The sequence below is a fragment of the Astatotilapia calliptera genome, chromosome 23 (assembly GCF_964374335.1).
Source record: "Astatotilapia calliptera chromosome 23, fAstCal68.1, whole genome shotgun sequence".
NCBI lineage: Eukaryota > Metazoa > Chordata > Actinopteri > Cichliformes > Cichlidae > Astatotilapia > Astatotilapia calliptera.
In genome coordinates this window covers 19,478,044-19,505,747 of record NC_137443.1, presented here as the reverse complement: position 1 = coordinate 19,505,747, position 27,704 = coordinate 19,478,044, and the positions used below count along the sequence as shown (strand labels likewise).

The 27,704-nt window shown below is 40.0% G+C and overlaps 1 protein-coding gene and 3 long non-coding RNA genes across 8 annotated transcripts in view; 1 reads left to right on the top strand and 3 right to left on the bottom strand.

Moving 5' to 3' along the window:
- Nucleotides 1-47: 47 nt before the first annotated feature.
- On the bottom strand, nt 48-2,051 carry LOC145424354 (uncharacterized). The gene is made up of 3 exons (XR_013905409.1): nt 1,833-2,051; nt 1,630-1,747; nt 48-1,498 (listed from the first exon to the last, which is right to left on the bottom strand). It is a non-coding gene; the product is annotated as an uncharacterized LOC145424354 (long non-coding RNA).
- Nucleotides 2,052-2,102: 51 nt separating this feature from the next.
- Nucleotides 2,103-7,503, top strand: LOC113015896 (uncharacterized). 3 transcript variants are annotated; one of them, XR_013905407.1, is made up of 4 exons: nt 2,103-2,329; nt 3,841-4,831; nt 6,246-6,554; nt 6,628-7,503. It is a non-coding gene; the product is annotated as an uncharacterized LOC113015896 (long non-coding RNA). The 3 variants fall into 3 exon arrangements; XR_013905406.1 differs by having other exon boundaries at nt 2,103-3,150; XR_013905405.1 differs by having other exon boundaries at nt 2,103-4,831.
- A 1,557-nt stretch (nt 7,504-9,060) lies between these two features.
- Nucleotides 9,061-12,970, bottom strand: LOC145424353 (uncharacterized). Its single transcript, XR_013905408.1, has 4 exons — nt 12,481-12,970; nt 12,347-12,397; nt 11,171-11,277; nt 9,061-11,093 (listed from the first exon to the last, which is right to left on the bottom strand). It is a non-coding gene; the product is annotated as an uncharacterized LOC145424353 (long non-coding RNA).
- Nucleotides 12,971-17,076: 4,106 nt separating this feature from the next.
- The window catches only part of LOC145424349 (T-cell surface glycoprotein CD4-like), a 33,766-nt gene continuing 23,138 nt past the window's right edge, over nt 17,077-27,704 (bottom strand). For all 3 annotated transcript variants that reach the window (XM_080297591.1, XM_080297594.1, XM_080297593.1), the window contains 2 exons: nt 22,669-22,983; nt 17,077-20,952 (listed from right to left, as the gene is read on the bottom strand). In XM_080297591.1, the coding sequence (XP_080153717.1) occupies nt 20,813-20,952; nt 22,669-22,983 (455 nt within the window). In that variant the 3' untranslated portion in view covers nt 17,077-20,812. The remainder of the gene's footprint in view (nt 20,953-22,668; nt 22,984-27,704) is intronic.

Here is a 27,704-nt window from a genome sequence, read left to right as displayed (position 1 = left end):
GCTGGCGTTTCAGGCATAATAACGTTAATTTACAAATCGACACAGGATTGTAATGAATCAATATCACTTTATTCAATTTAGCATGGATTGTAATCAGAAAGGCGATAATCAAAACCCACCCCTAATCAAGAACTTGCAAAGTAAAAACATGATCAATGTAAGGTAGCCCTTTTGTTATTTACATTTAAAAAGAGGATTAGTGTTACTGTGTGCTGGCTGAGTCTGTTTCTTTTCTTAGAAATAGTTTCTCCTGCCCTGGAGAAAATCCACTTGCATGGAACAGAAGAGGCTGTGGAGTGCAGGAACCACACTGCAAGCTGGTAGATATGCAGGTATTCCTGGGTCCTGCAGACTATCACCCAAAAACAATAAACAAAATGATTTTCTAAACTGTAGCAATGTAATGTACGTATAGTGTCAAATACATTTTTGTAGTCTTCATCAGCTTTAATTCACATGGAAGTGTTCCTAAAGTCATATGCTGTAATGATATTTACATTATGAAAACATGATTTTGGACATTTCAGGTGTTTCACTTCGGCAGATAAAATGAATTGAGCAAAATCAACTCAAAATATTCCCACACGCCAGAATGTCCTCTCTTCCTCGCTGGCTCCATATCTGTCAGTGGAATGATCACCTCTTCGCTATCTGTCACCCTCAACACACTCCACGAATCCCGTGGATGATTCACTTCCTTATATCCGTTTGAATCAGGTACCGAAGCAGTTACGTGCGTAATGAAGCTTCGGACGTCACTGGTCACGTGACTTTTGCCAAACGAAGCAAGCCTCGACACAGTGCTTCTGAACCAGTGTGTTGTTTTTTTCGACACACGCTCCGGAGCGCCAGCTTCAAGCGGGCCATCACTAACTTAAGTTAGTTTTCTATTTTCTTTGTAAATAATCTTTTGTGCACTTGGGAGGCTGGCAGTAGTGATGGGCAGATGAAGCTTCATGAAGCACTGAAGCTTTTCATCCAATTGGTTCACCCCAGCGCAAAGCTTCTTGAAGCTTCATTTGCTCTAGTAGGACACCTACTGGACGTAAAAATATTAGTTGGCATGAATTTGAAGAGTGTGGCCTTTTGCACACAGCCTGTAAATGTCAACAACAAAAGGAGTGTGTAAAACATGTATATTGTAGTGATGGCAGTATACTGTGTATATTTATACTGGCAGTATGGAAAATGATCATTTGGAAATGCTTAAAATGGAAATGATCATTTACTGTGAGGTGAGGTATGGTTGGGTGTGGACAGTGGTTGTGCTCTTTAACGTTGAGGTATGGACAGCTACACACTGAGGCCTCAGTCCTGCCCATATTTTATTCAGTAAAAACTAAATATTCGCTGCTTTTATAACCTTTAGTGGGGAGAACATAGCTAGGATTTAATGATTTAACAAATCTTTTGAATCCTTTGTCCTCCACAATGCTAAATGGCTGGGAGTCCTCAATCACCATGCTGACCAGGTCTTCATCTATTTGAGATTGTTCTCCTGAGGAAAGACAATAAAGATAAAGCACAAATATAAATATCACACACGTAACTTATTACAGCTGTATAATATTGTTATATTATTTAGTAACATTACTGCATGCTATATTATCATGGCATTTGATGGCTCACCTGGTCTTGCTCCACAATCGGTGTCCCCCTTATTCTCATGCAAAGCTCTGTAGTGCCTAAGCATGGATGAGGTGTTGTTGTTATATCCCAGCTCCCTGGCACATAGCAAACACTTCACCTTGTACAAAAGTAAAGCCGCGTAACATAAATTGTATTGCACCATCAGTGTTATGAAAATACATCTTCTGTAGAAATTTACATACCTTGTTGGGAGGAATAAAATCAAAATGTTCCCACACAGGGGAGGACATCCTCCTTTTCTTAGCTGGCTCCATTCTCTCCTGACTTTCTCTCCTCACTCTCATAAACCTCCAAACTGTCTCCAAACTCTCACTAACCGCAACTCTCCATCAAACACCCACATTTTGAATGAAGTCTGAGGGGTTTATATCGCTGTCATATCTTGCGGCAAAGTTCGAACCACTTCATGAACCAGTCACGTGGTACAGCCGGGCAGCGAGGCTTCGGACGTCATCATTTTCAGCTCCTCCCATAAATGAAGCAAGCCTCGTTACGCGCATCGCGGAAACGCCCCCTCAATTACTCGACACACGCTTCGAAGCCTCGATACAGAACATCACATCACTAGCTGGCAGAATAAACTATCCACACTGAATGCTTCCTGACTACGCCTGCATTTGTTCGGGAGAAGTTTAGGAGAGGACCCCGCGACACAGTTAAACTACAAAACATGGACCAAGTTTGTATTTTGTCTGAGGAGATTTTTTTTTTTTTTTGTCTCTGCCGATGTTTATAATTTTGAACAAACAGAAGAAACCATTTAGCTGGACAGATATTTGTTCTTAGAAACCAGAGGACGACCAAAGTGCATAGGGGAGACCGGGGATAGTTGTAACGTGGGTCAGTTGTAACACTTCCAATTTCTCCAATCAGGGCTAAGTTTCAAATGATGTGATTAATCCTGTGCATGCCCAACTCAGTTCTGCTATCACATGTGAAAAATCAGCACATTTTGTCAAACACAGACAATTTAACACGGAAAAAAGTAATTTGTATGGCAAAAAGTAAGTTTTTCTACTTTATTTCAATTTCTAATAGCATTATCTGCTTTGCAGTTAAACTCATCAAACTTAAATTATGTTATTTGTATGTCTATGGGGATATATTCTGTGTAGGTCTTTAGTGCTAATGTTTTAGCCGTTGGCTGTAATGTTAGCTAGTTCATGGCTATAGGAGTCTGGGTCAGTTGTAACAGCAACAGTCTGGGTCAGTTGTAACAATAATGCAGATGTTACAACTTACCACACTATTACTTTAACTTATATTAAACAAGTTGGGGCAACAACATCAGCAGAGAGAGGTTCACTGGTCACATTTGTATATGCGGTTAATGCCATTGGCAACACAATTCCTCCACTGTTTGTGTTCCCACACATACATTATGCAGACTACTGTGTCAGAGATGGACCAGTAGGAAGTACTGGTAGTGGAAATAAATCAGGATGAGTGCAAGAAACAGATTTCCTCATCTTTCTGAAGCACTTTGCAAACCACACCAAGGTAAGCCATGATAAAAAGTAATGGAATTGCGATGCTGGTGAACAACTACATTTTTTCAGCTTCATTGTTATGTTCAAAATTGGTGCAAGAGTTGTAGGTTATAATGCCCACTGGACCAATGAGGCCAAACGCAAGGAAGACCAACCAAAATGAATGAAATATTCAGTTGCAGAAAATTCCATAATTTGTCTTTTTTGGGGGGTTGGCATATGTTCAAAAGTTAGATTTCTGCATTCTGTCACACACACACACACAGCTACATAAATGGATGTAAGTGCATTCATGTGTTGAATAAACAAAGATTACATGTTAATGTTTTGTTAGTACCCTTATTTCATTGTGTTACATTTTACCCCAGGATATGTTACAACTAACCCAGACTATGGGGTTAATTGTAACATTTCACTCTTTGTGTTTGAGGCCATACCATGCAATGGGTAATTGTGCTGCAGAGAAAATAGCTGCACTATTTAATAGCAGAGACATGTAAATACTTTGCATTACATTTTGAATCCACTACCTTAAAAGAGCTCCAATTTACAGACAGAAATGTCAAAAATGTTACAACTATCCCCGGTCTCCCCTACTAATATTGTAACACTTGTTGGCTGTTTCTAGGTCCCAAAACATGCTCAGATGGGTCGGCTGGTGCAGTTAAAGTGACTTATTTGCACAGTTTTATCTTTGCAGACCGTTCATTGATTCCAGACAATCGATGTCAGCTGTGTCCACCAGGCTCTCCTGACACTGCCCCTGAACCCACTGCAACACCCCTACTGTGCAGCTGAGCCACAGACTACACGCCCACCACAGCAAATGAATCCTGTTACAGTGCTACTCCATCAAAACATTGTTGAGAAGGTTAATTCTGGAGGAAAACTGCCAACCTGCTGTTTGGACAAGAATAAACTTGTGAAACAAAGGTCAGCTCAGGTAGCTCATCATCTGGAGGCAGAAGTTATGCAGAATATTCAGATTCATGCAATTTTTACAACATTAATTCATCTCGACTGAACCAAATCATGGAGCTGAATTACACTAAACAGAAATAACAACATGACCCCTGACAGGTGACAAGATTATCTCTTCATCACGGCACCTGTTAGTCGGTTGGGTATATTAAGGAGCAAGTAAACATTTTGTCCTCAAAGTTAATGGTTTAGAAACAGGAAAAAAATGGGCGAGTGTAAGGATTTGAGCAAGTTTGACAAAGTAGTGATGGCTAAGTGACTCTAAGACTCTAGACAACCAGGCTTTTGCAAAAATGCAGGGTTTGTGGGGTGTTCCTGCAGTGGTCACTATGCATTAAAAGTGGTCCAAAGAAGAAACAGTGGTGAACCAGTAACTGAGCATCTGTGGGATCTACGGAACAAACAAGTGTAATCCATGGAGGTCCTTCCTCACAACTTACAAGACTTCAAGGATCTGTTGCTAACATCTCAGTGCCAGATACCACAGCACATCTTCAGGGGTCGAGTGGAATCCATGCCTCACGACTGTTTTGGCAGCAAAAGAGGGACCAACACAAAATCAGGCAGAGTCATAATGTTACGTCTGATTGGTTAATGACATTGCTTTACCTCAGCTGCCACATTCAACATGAGACAGGTTTTTGTACTGGTCTGTGTCACTGTGTGAGGAGACAGGATCTTTGGCTCTGGAGCTAAACTGTACGTAACAGGTAAGAACAAATGAATTAATTTTCCTTACGACTTTCAAAATGACAATTTGTTCAAAGCCAGTTTCTGTTAAGTTCGACTTTAAATGTGTTTCTGTAAAGGTCGAAAAAAAACTGTGAATCTCACTGTATATGTGAGGTATTTATTGGGGGGTTTTTTCAGCGTGAAAAGTCCTAAAAGTCTGATGTGAGCAGGATTACAACTAATCCTTATCTAAGAAATTTCAACATCCTTTTATTTATTTTTATATTTGTTTGTAAGCTCAAAAAGATAACAGATTCACTGGGATTTGTGAAAGAAAATCATTAAAATTAAACGTGGACATATTTACAGTAAGTCATAAGCTTATAAATAAAATGTTATTCATATTTGAATCTTAAGACACATTTAAGGAAAGTTTAATGACTACTGACTTAATATTATCTCAAATATTATAGTAGATGTAATTTGGAAATTTAGGACTTGACATCATACTTAAAATAAGAAAAGTTTTGAAATTATATAATAAGCTATGTAATTCAGTATTTCATTACATGTAGTGCATTATATAGAATTGATTGTGTATCCTTTGAGGGCTTTAAGCTATTTTTCACATATTCAAATAATTGCTATTGTTTAACTACATGAAAAAAATTATGTCTCATGTGAACACAATGAAAAAAGTTCTGAAGTTTCTGATCTAATGATGTCTCGGTCTCTCTCTCTGTGCATACTGGAAATTTCTTAAATGTCATTTTAATGTCATTAAAATGTCATACAAAATATTTAGTTAATCGCAATATAGATTTAAAAAATCCCCTGTACAAATATTTCTTCATAAATGTTTTCAGCTGAAATTACTGTAATATGTATATACTAACCTTGTATATTTTAAGAGATTATAGATGCCAAATATAAAATCATTATGAAAACAAAGATACAATTAAATTCTGACATATTATAAAAACTGATATAGAAATATTCACATCGTATATATGAAATCTTATTTGCAACAGTTTTAGAATAATTACAAACTATATGCTTCAAATATATACAGAAACTATAATGTACAAAGTACGCGTGCTTTCATTATCAATACTGCTGCCATGATATGTGAAGGATGTGATTTATTTTTACATCTATAGATGTGTTACATTGTATTGTTATAATTTAAAATTGTGATAACAGACGTAAAGGACAAAGGAGTTAATTGTATTAAATATTGTGTGTTAATGAAATCAGTTTAACTTTGATAAATATAATTCTGCCTTTAATATTTAATATTACATTGTACATTATAACAATAAATCATCTGAATATTGTTAAGTGTTTAAAATGAGCCATTACACGGCCGATAGGCACTGATTGGTAGTTTGGTGATTATGAAGCTTCTCAGGTCACACTGAGTGAAATTCTGTGTCTGCTGTCAAACTTCAGCTACGCCGGTAGCAAAGCCCTCGGTGACAGTGTACCAAGCAGCATCCAGTGATCATCTGGAGGAGAAGAGATCCCTGCTGTGTGTGGCCTCACAAATGGTTCCTCCTGTGGTCAAGATCACCTGGAAAAGCCAGAAGCAGGACGGATCTCCGCTGGCGGCGCCCCCTGGTGACACAGAACAGCTGGACATCATAGAGTCCGATTACACTGCCAGCATCTTGTTGATCCATCAGCAAGACGAGAACTCACATACATATGGCTGTTCTGTCACACACGAGGGGGGGACGGTGGAGGGTCAAATAGAGGAAGGTAATGAAAGTTTGTTGCCTTTTCAGCATGAAATTAGCTACGCAGCTACTCAAATGTGACTTTTCTGTTTCAGGAGTTTCTCAAAGTCCACCAAAAGAACTTCCACCAGATACACTTTCCACCAATCAAACTTTAACAGAAGGTCCATCATCAGAACATCCCGTGTCTCAAAAACAAGTAAAACTGCTCTGCCTGGTGTACACGGTGCTGATCACGAAGAGTCTGGTGTACTGCTGTGGAGTCTCTCTGCTCAGGCTCATCAGACGCAGCCGCAAACACGCAGCTGACTGACTGTTTCCTTCTTCTTGGCTTATCGCTTTTCATATCGTTTATCACTCAGGATTTAGAAAAGTCTGTAACAGTGCAGCATTTTGGTTGTTTTTTTACTTTCTTTTTTATTTCAATATTAAAAAAAGAGCTGAAACAGAAAAGGCTGAATTATTAGCTCCCTAGTAGATGATTCATCATTTATAGCATTTGTTTAATTAAAACAAAGTGTTGCCTGCTCTTCAAAGTATTTCTCTGCAATATTCCGAATAAAGCAAACAAAAAAAATCTTGCTTGTTTGAGTTTAATTTTGTAGAAAACTGCGAGAAACAGCAGCACTCCCAATATATGCTGATAGGCAACGAGCAGTGGTAAAAGAAGAACAAATGTTTAATGAGATACAAACAGGATTTTAAAGAAGATGAGAACATGAAACCATAAATCTGTTAGATAAAAAAACATGCAGGTGTGTCTGAGCCTTATTTTTAGTTCACTATCATTGGGACTGCATAGTCATCACATGATGTGATATCATAGTGTGGAAGTAAATGTTCAAAATCATAATGTTCCCTCACAAAATCACAAATTCCTTCCAGATGCAATAAAATTGTTAAACACAATGACCCAATATTTATTTGAATATGAAATTATAAATGTTAAAATAAATTAAAATTAGAGTTCACCTTGATTGGTTTCATTTTGTAAAGGACATATTTAGCAGATGCATTTGTGAACTCTCACCAATGTGTTTGTCATTCAACAACAATTAGTTCTATGACCTAAAATATTATTTAATATGTTCTCCATGATTCGAAGCAGATAAAACTATGAAAGCAAACTCCAGTTTTAAGCTCTGTCCTCTTTCAGACATTGCAAATCAAATGTTTCTTTATACAGATAGTGTGGTTTTCTTATTAAAGGAAACAGAATAAAAACTGTCTAACTAAAGGAACCAAACTATCAGGAACCCGTGGATGTTGTTTTCTGGACTCAGTCTTAAAAACGATATCATCTTTACACCAGCTTTATTTGGACTGTGTGGGGTTTTTTACACATGCACATATATATCCTGCAGTGTCTGCATATCTATATATCAGTTATGTAAATTATGTGTCATTGTGTGTTCCATGTGAGATTGTTTAAAGCCTCTGAACAATGTCATGATATCAGTGCAGCTGTTAGCGCTGCGACCCCATAGCAGCGTCCTTTAGCTTTTAAAACTAACATGGATCGCTTTTCAACTTTTTAACTGAATCTCTTTCAAACAGCTTAAAGTCTGTCAAATTGTTCTAGTTTTTATAAATTTTCCTTTTATTTGAATTACCCTGAATACTGTATTTACTTTTTCTACTAAACATTCTGTATTAATTTCATCAATCGTACTTCTATTTTTTTGCTAACTTTTGAAAATGACTAAAACTGAAGTATTCTGGTAGTTAAGGGGACAGATGGTCCTAAGAGTCAAGACTACACTACAACGAATTCAAACACCTGACTTTGTTAAAGCTGCGCAGTAAAAATAAATATACTTTAAACAAGCAGCAGAAAACACCAAATGTTGATGAAATATTTCTTGATGCTGACATCTAATTTTCCACCAGCATACATGAGCTAAATACTGAAAGCCCTGATTCCAAACTTATCATTGTTTCATTTAATGTGTTTAGGTGGAGCAAGTAAAAACATGATCAAGTGGAAGTGAAATAAAAACATGTGAGGTGAAGCGCTGGTGTTTGTTTCGAGAAGAACAATAAGTTGTTTGTTTCAGCGGTTTCCAAGTCTGTCTCTGTGTGGTTTGTCTTCTCATACGAGCAGGATGTCCGAGACTCAGCGCTGAACTGTTCTCATGCGATCACTTCATAAACTTTAAATTCCTATAATACTGTTTAACTGTGATTTCTTCCATATTCTTTGCATGAATGGTGCTATTTGCACCAAAAATCTCTCACATATACTTTTAAGTTGTGTTCGTCATTATTGACCACTAAAGTCGAACCTGCATTCATGTGAATAAGCACGTGACCTCGTCTTGAATGTAACACTAGTGTAGCTCAGATTAACCTTAATGCTGGTTTGTACAGCTAACCTAAAATTCATCCTAATGACTGATTTTAATAAACACCAGCTTAGATGTTGTAGGACCAACATTATTAAAGACAAGTTTGTGTTCCCTGTATTGGTTTTGTAGGATGCAGCTGACCTCACTTCTAATGTTTGGTGAAAAAAACAAAACAAAACCTAAACAAACAAAACTTTATTCGATTTCATCATTATAGCACACGGAGTCACTGCAGTGAAGGGGTCTGAATACTTTCTGGAATTATTGTGCAACTGTGGCTGTTGCTGTAACTGTCACTGTGACATTAAAGTGAAAACCCCCAACTCGCACAGAAACCCACACAGCCCAGCTGCTGCACAAAGGGAAGCTCTGATTGGCTGTTGACTTTCTTTTCTGTCCTAATAACCGCTGAGAACAGATCCATATCTGCTGCTGCACCCCTCTATCTCATTCTTTTCCACTGAGCGCTCCACCCACTCAGAGCTGAACTGACCCCGTCTGACCCACCTGCTACATCATTTACTTTTTATTATTCATTTGCTCTTTGTTAATGACTGACAAGGTGTTGCTACATTAAATAAATCGATGGCACAAAGCTTGTATTGAATCAGCTGTTTTGGACAATTTCAAGGTTGATTTAAAAACCTTTAGAACTTTTAATCCAACCACCAGAGCAACGTGTTAGCAGCTTCAAATTAAGAAGCAACACAGATCCTTACAGTTACTTTTTCTTAATGAAATTACACAACAAAAAATATTCAATTACAATTAATTTTATGCGTGTGTGTATGTGTGTGTCTGTGCATGGTAGTGAACCTAAAATATGTAATCAAAAAACCCTGAATTATACACGAGACGTTATCTATCCAAATAACTGAGCTTTAAAACTTCTAACTCTATATCTTTGTACTTTATATTTTTGAGCATGGAAACTAATCGAAAATCTTGTAGTCCAGACAGCAGGTGCTGCTTCTGGGCCAAGTTTAAATTTATTTCTGGATGACTTATAAGCATGAGTAAACCTCTCCCAGTGTCCTGTGCACTGTCTGCAGCGTGATTGTATGTTGCAAAAGAGTCTTTACTTCCCTCCAGTGGTCACACTGAGTCACAACGAAACTTGTGTGTCTCACAAGATTATTGATTATTAAACGGGTCATTCATCTCAAATCAACACTGGTCTTCTACTCAACCATCTCAAATTTACATCAAAATGTTGTGACACAAAGTTTGAACATGTATAATGGTTGCTGACAAATTTTAGATTCATAAATCCTATTAGTTTCAGGATATAGGACTTGGCGGAGGACTTTTTAAAGAAAGGTTCCTTTCAGGTCTTTTTGCTTTTTGCACACTGAAATCTGAGGCAATGTTTAAACATCGATATCTCAAAGGCTGTTTAAAATAAAAAGTTCTATACTTATCAGACTCTTCTAGGACAAAAGGGCTCAAAATGGTAGGAGTAGGTCTTGAAAACATTAAGTACGCACAAATATGGGATTTTAAAGGACTACTTGATACGCTAATAGAGAGACATGTGATGCATTTGTCTGAAATACACAATTACAGATGCTGATGGTTGATGGCAAAAATGACTAGTGAAAATTTCAGGCTTGTCATTTAAACCATGTTTTCTTAGATATTCATGTGAAAAAAATGGTTTGAAAGTGAGTTGGAACATTTTTTTAAAGTATTTGTTATATGAAGCTAAAAATTCACAACATTTAGTATATGTGTTGAAACTTTGTAACATAAAATATTTATGTTAATTAGAGGCGATCGTGGCTCAAGCGTTGGGCGTTCGTCTTGTAATCGGAAGGTTGCTGGTTTGAGCCCCGGCTCCGACAGTCTCGGTTCGTTGTGTCCTTGGGCGAGACACTTCACCCGTTGCCTACTGGTGGTGGTCAGAGGGCCTGGTGGCGCCAGTGTCCGGCAGCCTCGCCTCTGTCAGTGCATCTTGTGGACATCGGCTTTGCCAGCTGATTCAGTAGGGCTATGATGTGACTAAGCCTCTTGTTACAAGCGATGGCGGGGACTCGAGTTCAGTTCCAAAAACAGAGTTTTATTTACACAATCACCAGGTGCAGAATATATACATTGGGGGAAATTCAGGGTTCCTAGGGTCCATGGGGAAAATCAGGGAAGGGGTAGCTCTCTCGCACACGCTCTCTTCGTCACACACGTCCACACAGCGGGTAGGTTATGGTCTGGGAAAACTATTTACAAAGAGATAGGTTACGCAGAATCGCAGAGTTACACACGAAAATTTCACTGATACTAGAGGCTCACTAACGTGTCTCGCACAATCATCCAGCGATGAGGCTGTCTGCGTCTCGGCCTTAAATGGCAAACACATAATGACGGCCTGATGGACAACAGGTATGGTCCAAGGGCGGGGGCCTGCAGTGAGCTCCGCCAAGGCGGAGAGGCAAGAGAAAGAGAGAGTAAACAAAAGCACATGTAGCCTTGCGGGGCTGGGCGGGCAGACACCGGGACCATGGCACCTCAAAGACTTTAAGTTACAAGTACTACAGATCATTAATTGTTTATTTATAGATTTAGAAGCAATGCCACCACAGCTATCCCTCCCGTGATTAAACTGATTTCAAAGTTTTTTTTTGATTATTTACTTTACAATCAGCACAGTGGCACGATGGCTAGCACTGTTGCTGTACAGCAAGAAGGTCCTCAGTTTAATTCCACCATCAGGCCGGGGTCTTTCTGTGTGGAGTTTGTATGTTCTCCCCGGGTACTCCGGCTTCCTCCCACCATCCAAAGACATGCAGTTTGTGGGGATAGGTTAATTGGTAAATGGCCTGTATTGTAGTCCCTAAGGACCCCAAAGTGCTTTACACTACATTCAGTCATCCACCCATTCACACACATTCACACACTGGTGATGGCAAGCTACTGCGACAGACTGGCGACCTGTCCACCGAGTACCCTGCCTCTTTGCCCTATGACAGCGGGGATAGGCTCCACTGCCCCCGCCCCCACGACCCTGAAAAGGAGAAGCAATTGACACCCCTTTCTCAACGAGAAGTTTGGGCTTGGGTGAGCCTGAGTGCTGAAGATATCTACCTATTCGGAACCATGGTAACAGGGTAAATAAGTTTGGTTCTCCCTAATTTATGTTGGGTTTCCATCATTAAACTCTAGTGGACAAAATCTGCTAGCATTGTTGCTAGTCAGTCACAGATCATCTACTTTGGAAGTCTGGGAAACTGAGAAATTGTTCAACTCATATAGCAGATTAACTAAAGATTTGTTTGACTGGAGTTGAAAACTGTTTGTGGTTAGATATGGGCAGACTCACCTTTTCACACAGAAGCAAGTTAGTGAATTGTGGGAAGGTGAGAAAGGTTTAGATTAAATCAGCTATTTCGTCTCCCCCCTTTTTTATTACATATATTACAGTTATATTATCAGTCTTTGCGTAGTATGATTTAGTACCATAATGAACACATACCTGTGGCATTAGCTGGTTGATCCTGCAGCAGAATTTGGGGAAATGGTTGTCCTGTTGAAAACCAATAATGGATTCATTTTCATTATTGTTTAAAACAACAGGTACAGCCTTTATATTTCCTCTAAATAGCAGACCTTCATTCCTTTTGATCTTCTTTAAAATCTTCTTTGTCACCGCTGCAGTCTTTGTATCGTACATCTGCACCATCAGGTCCACTGTGTCCAGTCTGTCTGCGTTCTCCAGTCGACTCTTTTTGATTGGCTTGAAGCCATCCCTTGACTCAGTAACATTTTGCAGACACCACTTGAAGTTTTTCAGCTCCTCAGTTCCCAAAGTCTCCAGAGTTTCCCACAGCCATTCCTTTAAAACGCCCGTCTGTCTTTTTTATCTGATAAAGTAAGAGAACGTTTTTGATAATTCGTACACTAAACAATGAACAAGAAAGAGTCGTTTTATAAAATCTCACCAACATCTGAGTTATTAACAGAAAAAAAAACAAATAGACTGGTCAAACAACAGATAATATAGGCTTTTAAACCATAAAAATCAACATTTTTGTGCGACTAACATCAAATTTAATCAAATTTTAATTTTTGTAATTTTGCAGTAACCTTGAATCTTGTCATTTTAGACAGTCTTTCTTAAAAAAGGACAGTCTAATTGTTAGGTCAGTGTTCTGCTTAGAGGTCTGTGATGGCCAAATCCGTGGCCACACTCTAAAGTCGATAACTTTTGTATTTTCATTCTTCATTTGAACATAGTAATACATTTTAGTTGCCAATAACTTTATTGATTGGTTTGGATACATTTGTTCTATTTGTAAGCGTGCACATTTAGTTTACTTATGTATTCATACTACTTCATTTCTTTGCTTTCTGACTAACCTTTGTCTTTTTATTTCTTACCTGGTATCATCCCTGGGAGTTGCTGGACAAAAGATGGTAGCCAGGGTTTGAAATCATTAGATGCAAAGGAAGATAATTGGACCACACCACCACTTCCTGCTGAAGGGGGGAATGTGTGTTTTCTTTACTTTAAAAACAAAGTATTTGTATTTAATTAAATATTTGAGTTTAGGGTTTAATGGGGTTTTTTGATTTTCTTCTTTAGTGTTTAGTTTATTAACAAACCAGATTGTACTGCATCGTTTGTGATTTATGATTGTGTTTGTTTGTTACCCCCTCATGTGTCACAATGGTCTGATCAGCCATTATATATACCCTTGTATGTCATTTCATGTTTAGGTCAATTGTGTTTGTATGTAGCAGTCATTTGGTTTGTTAAGTTTGCAGTTGTTGCCTGAGTTCAGTTCAGTTTTGTTTCTTTGGCCTCTTTTATGAGCTCAACATTTATTAGTCTTGTAAATATAATTTTTGGGGGTTAAATAAATGGAAACTATATTTTTCTAATAATTCCTGGGACTCCTCCTCCTGTTTTTCAAGGTCCAAGTGACCTGAGTTTACTCTTTGCTGCTTGGTCTTCATCATCCTGCCTGTGACACAGTTTTGAGTGTGAATAGTACCTCTGTACCTCACCTCTGAGCTTTGGTCTGGCTCTCATGTTCCCCACACAGAGTGATTTTAGAGGGAGGGACTCCCTCCTCTCTGTCCTCACACTGATCCATGCTGCTGAATTCACATCAGCTCACACACACTTTCTACCTTCACCTGCAGAGGAAACAAAGTAAGCAGAGCAAGCGCTTAATTCATCATTTATACATATTACACCTCAATATGTCATTTATAAATATACAATTTACAGCTATCACTGCATGTGATAATCATAACAATATTCAGAATAACATCATTTTGAAGTTCGCGGACGACACTGCAGTGATCGGTTGCATCACTGGAGGAGACGAGGCGGCTTACAGGAGAGAGGTGGCCGGTCTGGTGTCATGGTGTGAGGACACCCTCAACACTGACAAGACAAAGAAGATGATAGTGGACATGAGGAAGAAGAGGAGGCCTCACCCACCGCTGTCTATCCGGGGCCTTGAAGTGGAGAGGGTGAGCAGCTTCAGGTGCCTGGGCGTCTACATCACCGAGGACCTCACCTGGTCACTGAACACCACACAGCTGGTCAAGAAGGCTCAGCAGCGGCTGTATTTCCTGAGGAGGCTGAGGAAATTTGGTATGTCGGCCAAGATCCTCAGCAGCTTCTACAGCTGCACTGTGGAGAGCACACTGACCAGCTGCATCACTGCATGGTACGGCAGCACTACTGCTATGGACCGCAAACGCCTGCAGAGAGTGATAACAACTGTGGAGAAGATCACCAGGACACCGCTGCCCTCTCTGCAGAGCATCTACCATCATCGAGTCCCGAGGAGAGCTGCCTCCATCCTCAAAGACCCCACACACCCCCAACACAGACTGTTCACACTTCTGCCTTCAGGGCGGAGGTTCAGAAGTTTGAAATCCAGAATATCGAGACTCAACAACTCCTTCTTGCCCACTGCCATCAGACTCTTGAACAGCTGACCCATTTTGAACAGTAATAATACATTTATTTTGCACATCAGGTCATCTTACACATTAAGCTATAGCTCTTTTACACACATTTCTGTTTCAGATCTCCATATTTTGTCTCCTTTACTGTCTACATTTATTTATTTGTACTATTTGTATTTACATGTTCTGTTTCTATTGTATATATTAATCGGCATCTGTGGGTGGACAGCAAAGAAAGAATTTCATTGCACAGAGAAATGCCTTTTCTCTTGTGACACATGACAATAAACACTTTGAATTTCTTGAATAATACATCTGTTTTAAATTACTACTATTATTATATGACATCACTATAAAGTGCTACTGAAGATGTGAGCTCTCAGATGAGCAGTGAGGCCCACACACTGACACAGCAGAAAACTGTAGTAAATGCAATGAAATAAAATGACTCTGTGTTGCTGTGAAAAACAGAAGCGACATTTACAGTAAAAACCGAGAAGAAAAGCTTTAATGATGAGGATGTGAAATCCTTTAAAAAGTGATGCTTCCTGTTTGCATTTACTCTCACTAAAAGGGAAGTCCACCAGCGTACAACTGACATCTGTACTGAATACAGCTGCGGGATTCAGGACAGATGCACAGATTATGATCATTATATTAATTAATATATTATATGGAATATTAATATATTAATTAATATATTAATTAATTAATAATTAGTAGTATTATAAGTACAGATTACAGATGCTCAAGGGTCCTGTGACCAAAAGAGGTTCTCCAAATTTACTGACAATAATGTAGCTTTGTAAGATTGTGAATATGTCCTTTTTTTATTTTTAGCTGAGTACCACAGGAGGGTGGAGCAGAGTAGAAATGAATGCTGTGTTTGATTTACAACCTGTGTCCTCATAAATGGAAAAGTCCCCTCATGGTTTGCGTTGAAGGAGTGTGTTACAATGCGCCTAAAGGAATATTTAGACTCTTTGCTGAAGTTACCAAAAAGGAAGGAATAAAATGAGATATTTGTCCTGAATCACCATGTATTAGTCGGCTTATATTTTAAAATTTGCAGAAATACGAAATAACCAAAGGTACATGAACATCATATATTCATTATTGAATGAACCATCCGTTTTCTGCCTCATAATCCAAGAGAAATGCTCAGACTTCCCTCTTCCAGCCACCTGCCTCAGCTATTCTTTGTACACAAAGACGTTCCCAAACAAAGCCTGCCTTTGTAGCACTTATCAGGGCTGGAACATTCAAGGTCCATCATTAGAGCTACTCCTCCAAACACCAAGAATCAAACACAGCAGTCGACCTGCAAAAATAAGAACTACCACCACCTTCATCTAGGGTGTCACCACAGGTTCATCACTGTGGTGTATTATTTAATAAACCAAGGCCAAAATCACAGCCTGAAGCTATCTTAATTTTAAAAAAAAAAAGAAAAAAAAAAAAGAATGTTTTGCTTCATGTCATTAATTTTTAAACCAAGATGTTGTTGACTGATGTTGATTGAGTCGATCAGAAACACAACCTTTCCTGACTCCAGGAGTTCATCCATTGATCCAGAGGGACGCTAAAGGATCTTCACTAATAGAGAGGTCACAGATTCATGGAGTTTTGGCTCTACTCTCCTCATCCCATCTCTAAGACGGAGGTCAGCCACCCTTCAGATGAAGCTCGTTCTGACACACTGTGCTCACCTTCATCAGAATAGAGCACTACAACAGCTTCATCACTGCAGGCGCTGATTACGTTTATTTAAAGCCTTTTGTTGTCCACATTTTTCCTCTGCCACTTATCTATATCACCATGTTACACCCCGACATGATGCAGATAGTTTCAGAGAAACAAAAAAAAAAAAAAAAGACAAGAGTAAAAAAAAGTTCGTTTTTAATTATTGTAGAACAATTTGTGTTTAAACGGGACTTTATTATTCAATCATTCCATTAACTGAATGAATCAGTTAATGAATCAGCTGTTTCACAAACCAATCATAAACAATAACAGGGAATACCTCAAAGACACATTTTAAAATCTCTTTCAATTTAATTATCTGAACTTGGCTTCAGTGGGACTGACATCTGATTGTTAACTCTTTATTTAGTAAAACACACACACACAAAACAAATTCACATGGTAAGTGTAAAATATAAATTACTGCATAAACATTTCTCATTGATAATTAAACATTTCCATCGTCACAGTGGATTCAGTGGCTCCTCCTTGTGGCAGGAAACTGTTACTGCAGAACAAAAACACTGAGAAACGTTTCGTTTTATTGTTGGGTTTTTATTGAGCTTCAGCAATGAACCTGCAAACGTCAGATGTAACAAACACACCAGAACTGCTGAGGAAGTCTGAAGTCATCAACACCTTCCTTAACATAACACTCAGAGTCAAAACAAAGGTTTGAATCCAGTTTAAATAAACTGCATTAAAAACAACCAGAAACAGGGAAGAAAAGAAGAAAAAAAAAAGCTACCAGTTTTTCCTAAATTTCCCACAATGCCTCTGGGTTGCTTTCCACACTTCACACCATGGTCTGCTACAATGAAAAGGACCAGGGTCACATGACTGCTGTGGTTACCTTCAGACATCACAGGTACCCTGAGCAGAGACCCTCACCATTCAGACTGTAACAGCGCGGCGATACACAAACACACGGCACATCAGAGCTGATCGATTAACTGATTGGTTGACTGACAGACAGTTTATGTGCGGTCGCAGCTTCTTTGATGTTTTCTACAAGAGAAACACTGTAGCGCCACCTGTGGTCACACCAGAGCAAGCAGTAGTTACACTTAAATGATCCTGGTCACATGACCACGATGCTATTGGTTGATTAAGTTGGTATAAGGGAAAAGATCCTGGACTTTGGTTCAGTCTGTCCTGACTTAAAACTGTATGATAAACAGGCTTAAACTTGAGCTGAAGCAAAGAAACTAAAAACACTGGATGTTTCCAAGGCTTTGAAACCCTGACAAATACCTCCATGACACAACAACTAAGCCAAGGAACAAAACAAATTATGAAAATAAAACACTGAACACAACTGATTGATCTTCATCGAATGACTGACAGGCAGAATAATTCATATTAAAACTTAACACAAACTAATCTGAAAATGACTTAAAGCCAACAAGTTGGCTGAACGTTGTAGTGCCTAGAGTCTTTGTGTAATTAAACAGACAGTTAACCCCACATGTTGATGAAGAAGACTAAACCACTGATCTGTTATCATCCTTATCGCTGAAAAGAGAAAAAAAAAATGAAACAAAAAACTGATACAAACGAAAGAGGATCCTCGTTCGTTCCCTGACCCTAACATTTTGTTAAGATCTCTACTATGACACTGCAACAATTAAACCAGATAATAAATAAACCTGAAATGTTGACAGATAAAATCTGAGGTATGAAAGTTGGGAGTAAATCTTTGACTATGGAAGCAAAACAACTTTGACGCATTGGCTTGTGCAAGAAAACTCAAACTATGGTTTGAGGACTGAACCCTGAAAATCAAGCGAGTAGTATCGTTTGCAGAGCTGAACTGTTGCTCAGTCCACTAATCGGTTAATCAGCTCTTTGTGCTACCTGGGAAGACTCACACACATCTGCGTTGCAGCTTTTTGATCTCTCGTCACTTCATAAACATAAAATATGCCGGTAAACAAGATGAAGCTTAAAGGGAGCTTCGGGATGTTTTGACCCATCTGCATCGGAAACAATATATATAAATATATAAAACACAGCAGATCTTTAATAACAGTATTATATAGTAAATGATAGAAGACACAGACAATAAATCTGACATTTTACTGACTATTCTCAGCACCGATTGTAATAAAGTCATGTTTTTGTTGGATTGTAAATGGTAAATGGCCTGTATTTGTATAGCGCTTTACTAGTCCCTAAGGGCCCCAAAGCACTTTACACATCCAGTCATCCCCATTCACACACACTTGTGTGGATTGTGTTGGATGTTTTGCTGTTTTTAGTAAACATTACTTTTACATTTTGGTTTTTTTAATCAATAATAAATAACAGCTTAGTTGTAAGTGCTTATTTTCCTTCAACAGTAATTTCTTCAAATAAAAACAGAGAAAAACAAACTGCATAATGTACAATGACCTCCTTTAGAAGCTGCTAATCTTCTGCAGAGATCCATGCCATCAGATTTAGTAAGTCTTAAATTTGCTGGAGCTCCTCCATTGTTAATAAATAATAATAACAACAATAATAACGATTATTAATAATACTACTAACAATAATAATAATCATAACTGTGACAGCTCCATGTAGTGGCCGATTGTTCTCACATGTTTCACACATCTGATACTTTAAAGATTCATTTGATGTTGAATGTCTTTGGATCAAACTAATGCTTTTTACGTCAGTGATACACAGACACACATGCAAGGAGAATCACTGAAATGAACACAACCTAAAAAACAAAAACCTTCACAATCCCGGTCTGTGGCAAACATCAGTCTCTATATGGTGTCACTGTGAAACATCCAGGTAGATTAAAGCCTGTTAAATCTGCCTGACAGTGTGACTTCCTGTTTTATTCATAGATGATAGGGAGCACTTCCCTCCTGGCGATCGACAAAGAACGTGAACAATGTAAATCAGCTTTATAAAGGTGTTTTCTGTGGAAGAATTCCAATTTGATCAATATGACTAATATCGGCCCATCACAGAAGTATCTGAGTACAATTATAATGAAACACACACTGAAACTTTAGACGTTAAAGGTCCGGCAGCAATCTCGGAAAGTCGAACAACTGTATTTTTCTGTTTATGACAGTAATCTGGGTCGTATCAATGTTGTTCGGATACTTTTCTTCTTCTTCTGCTGTAATGTCCTTTTTTGGTCTCGGGCATCAAAAGAGCTTCAATAGGGGTAAATAATGACTGGTTTTAAAACCTCGTCAGCTCTCCATAGAACTTATTTTTGATTTATTTAAATGGTGGCGCTCAAAGGTCAAATGCACTGCAACATAAGAAAACATCAACAAATGGAATAAGTGCACAAAACAGAAAGGAAATTGAAAAAAACATTACTAAAAAATAACTTTTTGTGAGGTTTTGTTTTGTTTTTCTTTTATTGTACTTGGTGTGTTTTTGGAGTACTTTTCTACTTGCAGCTGTTTGACCTTTCAGGGCCACACTCAGTTTTGAAATCATTGAATTTGGAGGCTGACCTGACTCAGCGGATGGATATCAGCCAGGAGACTGGTTCATCAGTTTTTCAGGCATTAACCAATATTGGCCAGTATGGATACTTACACATTTTGGAGGTTATTTCTTTGTTTTCCAGTAACACAGCATGAAGTTAGCACTGAAAAGCAATGAAAACACCATCTGACTCCAATCAGATCTAAACAGGACTACACCGATATCTCTGGTGTCATGACACAGCGTGTCCAGCAGGGCAGATGACTTGATTAGCAAGACTAAGCTAAACGACTATCTTCATGACTGTCAACATACATTGAATAACATGACAGCCTGTCTTTGGGAGACTGTTTATAAATGGATCAATTTAACGTTGATGTCATGAACATCAGTGCAGCGAGTTCATTCATGTTTGTTTTGGAGGGCTGAAAACAGGTGGAGGTGGATGCAGCGGGTGAGTCGGAGTGTAACAGTCGCAGGTGGTTTCGAGCTGAGGTTTAGGTTTAACATTTTTCTGTCACCTGATTGGAGGATGAGTTACATCAGCACACTGAACAGTCTAATAAGAAATGCCTCGAGGCAGAAGAGGAATTTTTCAGTCGTCTGAGCTGAAGGATGAAACGTTAAGACGATAGCTGTATATAATGACGATAGATGTATGGATGTCAATAATTCAAAGCAGCTCCATTATACATTTACCAGATTTAGAGCAAATATGGAAAAGAAGGGTTTTACTTTATACGACAGTGTGAAATGTTATTTTTAAGGTATAATCTAGTTTTTGATTAAAGCTAAACCCAACTTTAACTCAAGTCTGTGCCTACTTTCAAGAGAAGAAAAGCACAAACAGAGCAGGACAGAGGAGAGTCAGGTGCTGCAGGGAGGAGGAGGTAACCGCTGCACCCCGAGGCAAAGCAGTCACAGGAGGCGAAGGACGTGGAGTCGTTATTTTAACGGCGGGCTTCTCTGCAACACAAAACAGATAAACATCAGTTTAATCAGAGCTGAACGTGCAAAAAACACTTTTTTCTTTTCTTCTGTTTGCCTAAAAATAAAGATGCTTTCTGTTACTTTTTTTAAATTTTAAAGTGCAACTTCTTAAGTGTAGCATTTGTAAGTTTGCTGGGAAGCAGCGCTATCTTTGCTTTATGCTGTCAAATCAGCCCAAAGTCAAATCCGCACAAGGCACACCTTAGTGCAGGGGTGCCCAATCCCGGTCCTCGAGAGCTACCGTCCTGCAGCTTTTAGATGCATCCCTACTCCAACACAGCTGAATCAAATGGTTTGATTACCTCTTCAGCATGCCATCGTGTTTGGCAAAGGCCTGATAACAAGCCATTCATTTGATTCAGCTGTGTTGGAGTAGGGATCCATCTAAAAGCTGCAGGATAGTAGCTCTCGAGGACTGGGATTGGGCAGCCCTGCCTTAGTGGTTCAGTAAATTAGCTGTTCATTTTAGTCAGTGTTTGAGCTCTAAAAGGTCTGTTTCCTCTTTTATCCACTCAGTTTTAACACTACTGCAGCTTTGTAGGTGATGTAATGGTAAATGGCCTGTATTTGTATATCGCTTTAATTTGTCCCTATGGACCCCAAAGCACTTTACACTACATTCAGTCATCCACCCATTCACACACACATTCACACACTGGTGATGGCAAGCTACATGTATGCTGTATGCTGCTTCTAAAAACACGCCTGACAGTGGAATACTAAAATATTGTGGGAAGATCAGAAACGAACAAAAAAAAGGAAAAAAAAAAAAGCTAATAAAATTATTTTCTTCCTCTTGTAGTGCTGCTTTGGATTTTAGATTCAGATTTAAGTTTTTGTTTTTACTTTTTTTAATATGAAAAGTGAACAATATTTAAAAGGCAAACACGACACTGGAACTCTTTAAAGATTCAAATGTGTTCACAGGTGTAGGTGCAGTCCAGCAGGTGGCAGTGTTGCAGCACAGAGCCACTGATGGGGCTGCTTAATAGTCTGATAACCAAACTCATGTTCACCTGCAGGACACGGAGGATATTTTTAAAAAGCCTCTTAAATTGGGGAAAATCTGAATGGAGTCTGGTGCTGTCTGAGTTCAAGTTTCACCTGATATTGACCTGCTGCACGAGCCACAAGCAGTTGAAAAAGTTTTTATCCCCATACCTGAGCTCACACTCACTGATCAGGGTTCATGCTGTTTATCTGTGACACATATAGGGCCACATGGACGCAGCAGATACATAACGAGCCACCAACTCCAGCTTTGACTCGATCTGATATTGTTGCGTTGTTGTTGTTTCTGCAGCAATAAAACTAATGGTGTCCAGCTTCAACACTTGCAAGACACAAATCACATTGTAGTGATGTCATAGTTTTATAATGTGGAAAGAGTCAGGCACCACAACAACAGGATAATAAGAGTTGCACGCTAGATTTGCAGCACGTGTATTTGTTCAGAGAGAGAATGGATTAATAAAGAGGATTTTTGTGCAGCAGTCAGCTCTTTGTGAGCTCGAGACTTCATCGACACTTACTGTGAACAGTTTCTGCACTGAATTAGATCTAAAGAGGAAACGTGTCCTGATTTCTATTCACAGCAGCATGATCATTTTCTGCACTTTTCAAAGACCCCTGAGCTGCTGCTGCACAAACACTGAGGTGTTCCTAATAAGGTGCTCGTGCTGCTGAACTGACCTGTGACATTCAGAGTTATCTTGGTCTGATAGTCCACTTTGGTGATGTGGCAGTCATACGGGCCGGCGTCGTCTGCCCTCAGGCCCTTTATAAGGATGGAGAAGTTTCCAGTCTCGTATTGGTTTGGAAAGCTGAACACGCGACTTTTGAACTTTGGATCCATTTTACCCTCTCTGCCGTTGATGATATCCAACACAATTTTGTCATCCTTGTCCCTCCAGAAGGCGTTGACCTCCTTGGGCAGCTTTTCAGAGTAGACGCAGGGCAGGAGGACCTCACCCCCGATGAAGCCGGTCCTCACAGACTGGCTGCTGACTGCAGGACGACAGGACAGGTGAGTTACAGATTACCTGTGCACAGCTTCACCACAGCTCTGTGCTTTAGCTCACTGTTTAAGCAAGAGACTAAAAAACTTAATGTTCCAGTTTTTCTCTGGATAAACTTCTGTCCTCTGAACCAAATCATCACAAGCCAATTTATGGAATCAGTCTGTTGTTTGGAAAAACCTTAAACACATAAAACACTCACTGGATGTTCTCCTGCTTAGTAAACCCTCATGAATGTCTTTAAATATGCAGAGGACTGTAAATTTTTACTGTGATTAAAATCTGCCAGACGATGATGGGAATACTCAGTAAATGCTGCTGCACTGTGTAATTCATGCTCAGTGCTGTGAGTGAGTTACCTGCAAACATCATGTGACTTTGAGCACAGGGAAAATCTCACAGCAGAGGAAGAACATGAGCAGTATTTTAGCATTAATTAATCTGATTCAGCTGTTAATGTCTGTCCTGAGACTGAGGGGCCGCAAGCTGAAGCCAAGAACAGCTTCCCTCTTTTCCTAACTGTAACTGTAACTCTGTGCACCCGGTCAAATCCTTCTGCTCACCGGACCTGGAGTACCTGATGATTAAGTGCCGGCCATTCTGGCTACCGAGGGAATTTACAGCAGTGATCATTACGGCTGTTTACATTCCCCCACAAGCCAACACTGACAGAGCACTCAGGGAACTGTACAGCGCGATCAGCAGCGAGGAAACCGCACACCCAGAGGCAGCGTTTATCACAGCCGGAGACTTTAATAAGGGAAACCTGAAGAAAGTCTCACCCAAACTCCACCAACACATCCATTTCAACACTCGTGGAGACCGGCTACTCGACCACTGTTACACCTCTTTCCGGGATGCGTACAAAGCCCTCCCCCGCGCCCCATTCGGCCAATCAGATCACTGCTCCATCCTGCTCCTGCCCGCCTACAGGCAGAAGCTGAAACGGGAAGCTCCAACCCGGAGGGCGGTGCACTGTTGGACGGACCAATCGGAATCTACGCTGCGGGACTGTTTTGATCACGCGGACTGGGAAATGTTTCACGTGGCTGCTAGGGACATTGATGAGTACACAGACTCAGTCTGCGGATTTATCAGGAAATGCGTGGAAGATGTCGTCCCATCCAGAACAGTTAAATCCTTCCCAAATCAAAAACCCTGGATTAACGGAGATGTTCGCGCGGCACGGAGCACCGCCTTTGCCTCCGCAAACACATCGGACTACAAACATGCACATTACCAACTCCGGAAGACGATCAAAGCAGCCAAACGTGAGTACAGGGACAGGGTGGAGCAACAGTTTGACAACCCTCGGAGTATGTGGCAGGGACTAAACACGATCACAGACTTTAGAGGGAAAACCAGCACACCGCAGACCACGGCCTCTCTGTGTCAGGATCTAAACGTATTCTACGCTAGATTCGACGCAGCGAACACCATGAGACCGGACAGTGTGCGCACCGCAGATGACGTCAGTGCGCACACTGTGTCTGAGGAGGATGTGCGGAAGTGCTTCAGGAAGGTGAACGCACGCAAAGCTACAGGTCCGGACGGGATTCCCGGCCGCGTCCTCAAGTCATGCGCGGCTCAGCTGGCTGGAGTGTTGTCCTCAAGTCATGCGCGGCTCAGCTGGCTGGAGTGTTCACGCACATCTTCAACCTTTCCCTCTCTCTGTCTGTAGTCCCAGCCTGCTTCAAAATGGCCACCATCGTCCCTGTACCCAAATCCTCCACCATCTCCTCATTGAACGACTGGCGACCTGTAGCCCTGACCCCCATCGTAAGCAAATGCTTCGAGAAGCTGGTCAGGGACTTCATCTGCTCTGCACTACCCGACTCACTGGACCCTCTACAGTTCGCATACTGCCACAACAGGTCCACTGATGATGCCATAGCCCTGACACTACACACTGCCCTGTCACACCTGGAGAAGAGAGACACGTATGTGAGGATGCTGTTTGTAGATTACAGCTCAGCATTCAATACCATCGTTCCCTCGAAGCTGGACAGGAAACTGCAGGATCTAGGACTGAGCAGCTCCCTCTGCAGCTGGATCCTTAGCTTCCTGTCTGACAGACGCCAGGTGGTCAGACTGGGCAGTATCACCTCATCCCCTCATCACACTGAACACTGGTGCTCCACAGGGGTGTGTACTGAGCCCTCTCCTGTACTCACTCTACACCTACGACTGCACAGCCACTAACAACTCCAACATCATTGTGAAGTTTGCGGACGACACTACAGTGGTGGGTCTTATCACCAACTTTGATGAGACGGCTTACAGGGAGGAGGTCAGCGCCCTGACCCACTGGTGTCAAGACAACCATCTCACCCTCAACGTCGCAAAGACAAAGGAGCTGATAGTGGACTTCCGGAGGTGCAGAGAAGTACACACCCCCATCACCATCAACGGCGCTGCTGTGGAGAGAGTGAGCAGCTTCCGGTTCCTTGGAGTACATCTGGCTGAAGATCTTACGTGGTCAGTACACACAAACAAAACAGTGAAGAAGGCGCAGCAGCGCCTCTTCTTTCTCAGGAGACTGAAAAGATTCGGCATGAGCCCCCGCATCCTCAGGACCTTCTATCACTGTGCCATTGAGAGCATCCTCACTGGATGCATCACCACCTGGTATGGCAACAGCACCGCCTACAACTGCAAAGCTCTCCAGCAAGTAGTGCGGTGCTCTGAACGGATAATTGGAGGTGAGCTTCCCTCCCTCCAAGATATCTACAGGAAGCGGTGCCTGAGGAAAGCGGGGAGGATCATCAAGGACTCCAGTCACCCCAGCCAGAAACTGTTCAGACTACTTCCCTCAGGAAGGAGGTTCTGCAGCATCCGGTCCCGTACCAGCAGACTGAGAGACAGCTTTTTCCATCAGGCCATCAGACTGCTGAACACGTCATAGACACCTCAGCTTCACTACTGGAACTTCAACATTATGCACTCCATACTGTACAGTAATGCCACTGTTTTGCACATGTCTCAACTCTGTATATTTTTATATATTTTATTTTTACTCTATTTAATTTGTAAAAAATGTGTATACACACACACACACACACACACACGTAGAAAAACATTTAGTATACACATCCAGAAATGCATATACTATTATATATTGTACATATATTTATTAGTTTCAGATGTAGCCATTCTTGTATTTTGCTTGTTTACGTTATTGTATTTTGCACAACCCTGTTGCTTGTGAAGCTCGCACACAAGAATTTCACTCACATGTGCTGTACCAATGTACCTGCACATGTGATGTGACAATAAAAGTGATTTGATTTGATTTAATCAAAGTCCTTCATCAGCTAAATACTTCACTAAATGGCACTGACCTACATGATTACAGACCTCTGCATAAAGGTGAGTCAGGTCTTAGAAATAGTTCATCTTTAAATATCTGCAAATACCAGAGATCAGAATCATGAATGTGAAGGCAGGCTATTACAATAAACTAAACCTGAGGCAGATCAGATCAAACTGAACTTTTTTTCTCTTCATAAACAAAGGAAAATGTATAAAATAATAAAAGTGAATAAAAAAATAAAATAAAGGTTTGGGACTTCAACACTTAACCTGCCAAATGTTAAAGTGGATTTAAACTGTGGTGACTTTAGTGTGTGGAGTTCAAAACGAGGGTGTTCACACAATTAACTTAATAAAAACAAAGATAAGCTGCCAGAAGATCTGTCTGTGTGGAGCTGATTTGTACAGAATCTGACAAATCCTGCTTCTTTTCCACTGGTTGTTACTCTGTAAAGCAGGAACATCAAACTCATTAGGGTGACGTACAGCCCATTTTTATCCGAGGTGGTCCGAACCAGTGAAACTGTCCTGTCTGTCAGTGAAGTTTAACTACACATTTAGCTGAGATGATTTCATTTAGGAAAAAAATAAGTGTCATTTCAATAATATTCTTCAGTTTTCCTACATGTTAGAAAACATCCTGCTGTAGTAAGTGGGAGACATTTATCAGAGCAACTCGTAAACTGTAAGAAATCAACATGGAAAATTATATAAAATGTTTTAATGGCTGATTGTACAGACTGAAATGAAATGAAAGCCCCTGTTCTGTTAGTTACTTTAGGGTGGTATGAATGGGTTTTATCAGCAAGAAAAACCTGGGAACTTCAGCTCTTTAGGTTTTTTTTTCAAATATAACATTTGTTTTAATGCATGTTTCTTTTCCCACAGAGTCCACTCTGAGATTGCCAGGAATATTCTGGAAGAAGCGCAAGCATGCCTCCCCCCCCCCATTCAGTTTCTCATTGTCAAGCTAAAAAGACTTTCTGGCAGCCAGGCTTATTGCTTATAAGCTGACACACTAGTTGTATAATTCTTTGAACCATAAAAACTAAAAACAAATACATGATAAAAATAATTGATGTGAGTCCAGCATCCCCAGTTGGTTTACAGGTCAGTTAATCACTAAGTGTAACAGAGATCTGTGGAAAATTTGGGAGTGTTTTTATTTTTATTACCCTGTTTTTTTATCGTTTTTGTTTTTCTACTGTTATTTTGCTGTGATTTTTCTCTTTTTTTATGTATTTGTACTGATTTTTGTCCTCTGTTCTTTCCTGTGATTTCACTTTTCTTTACTGTAGTTTTATGGATTTTATCTTTGTTTTTGTTTGTTCTTTGTTTATTTGGAGGGGCGCCATTCTTTCATGTATTCAGCACAGGCCTGGAGCTGGTGATAAACAA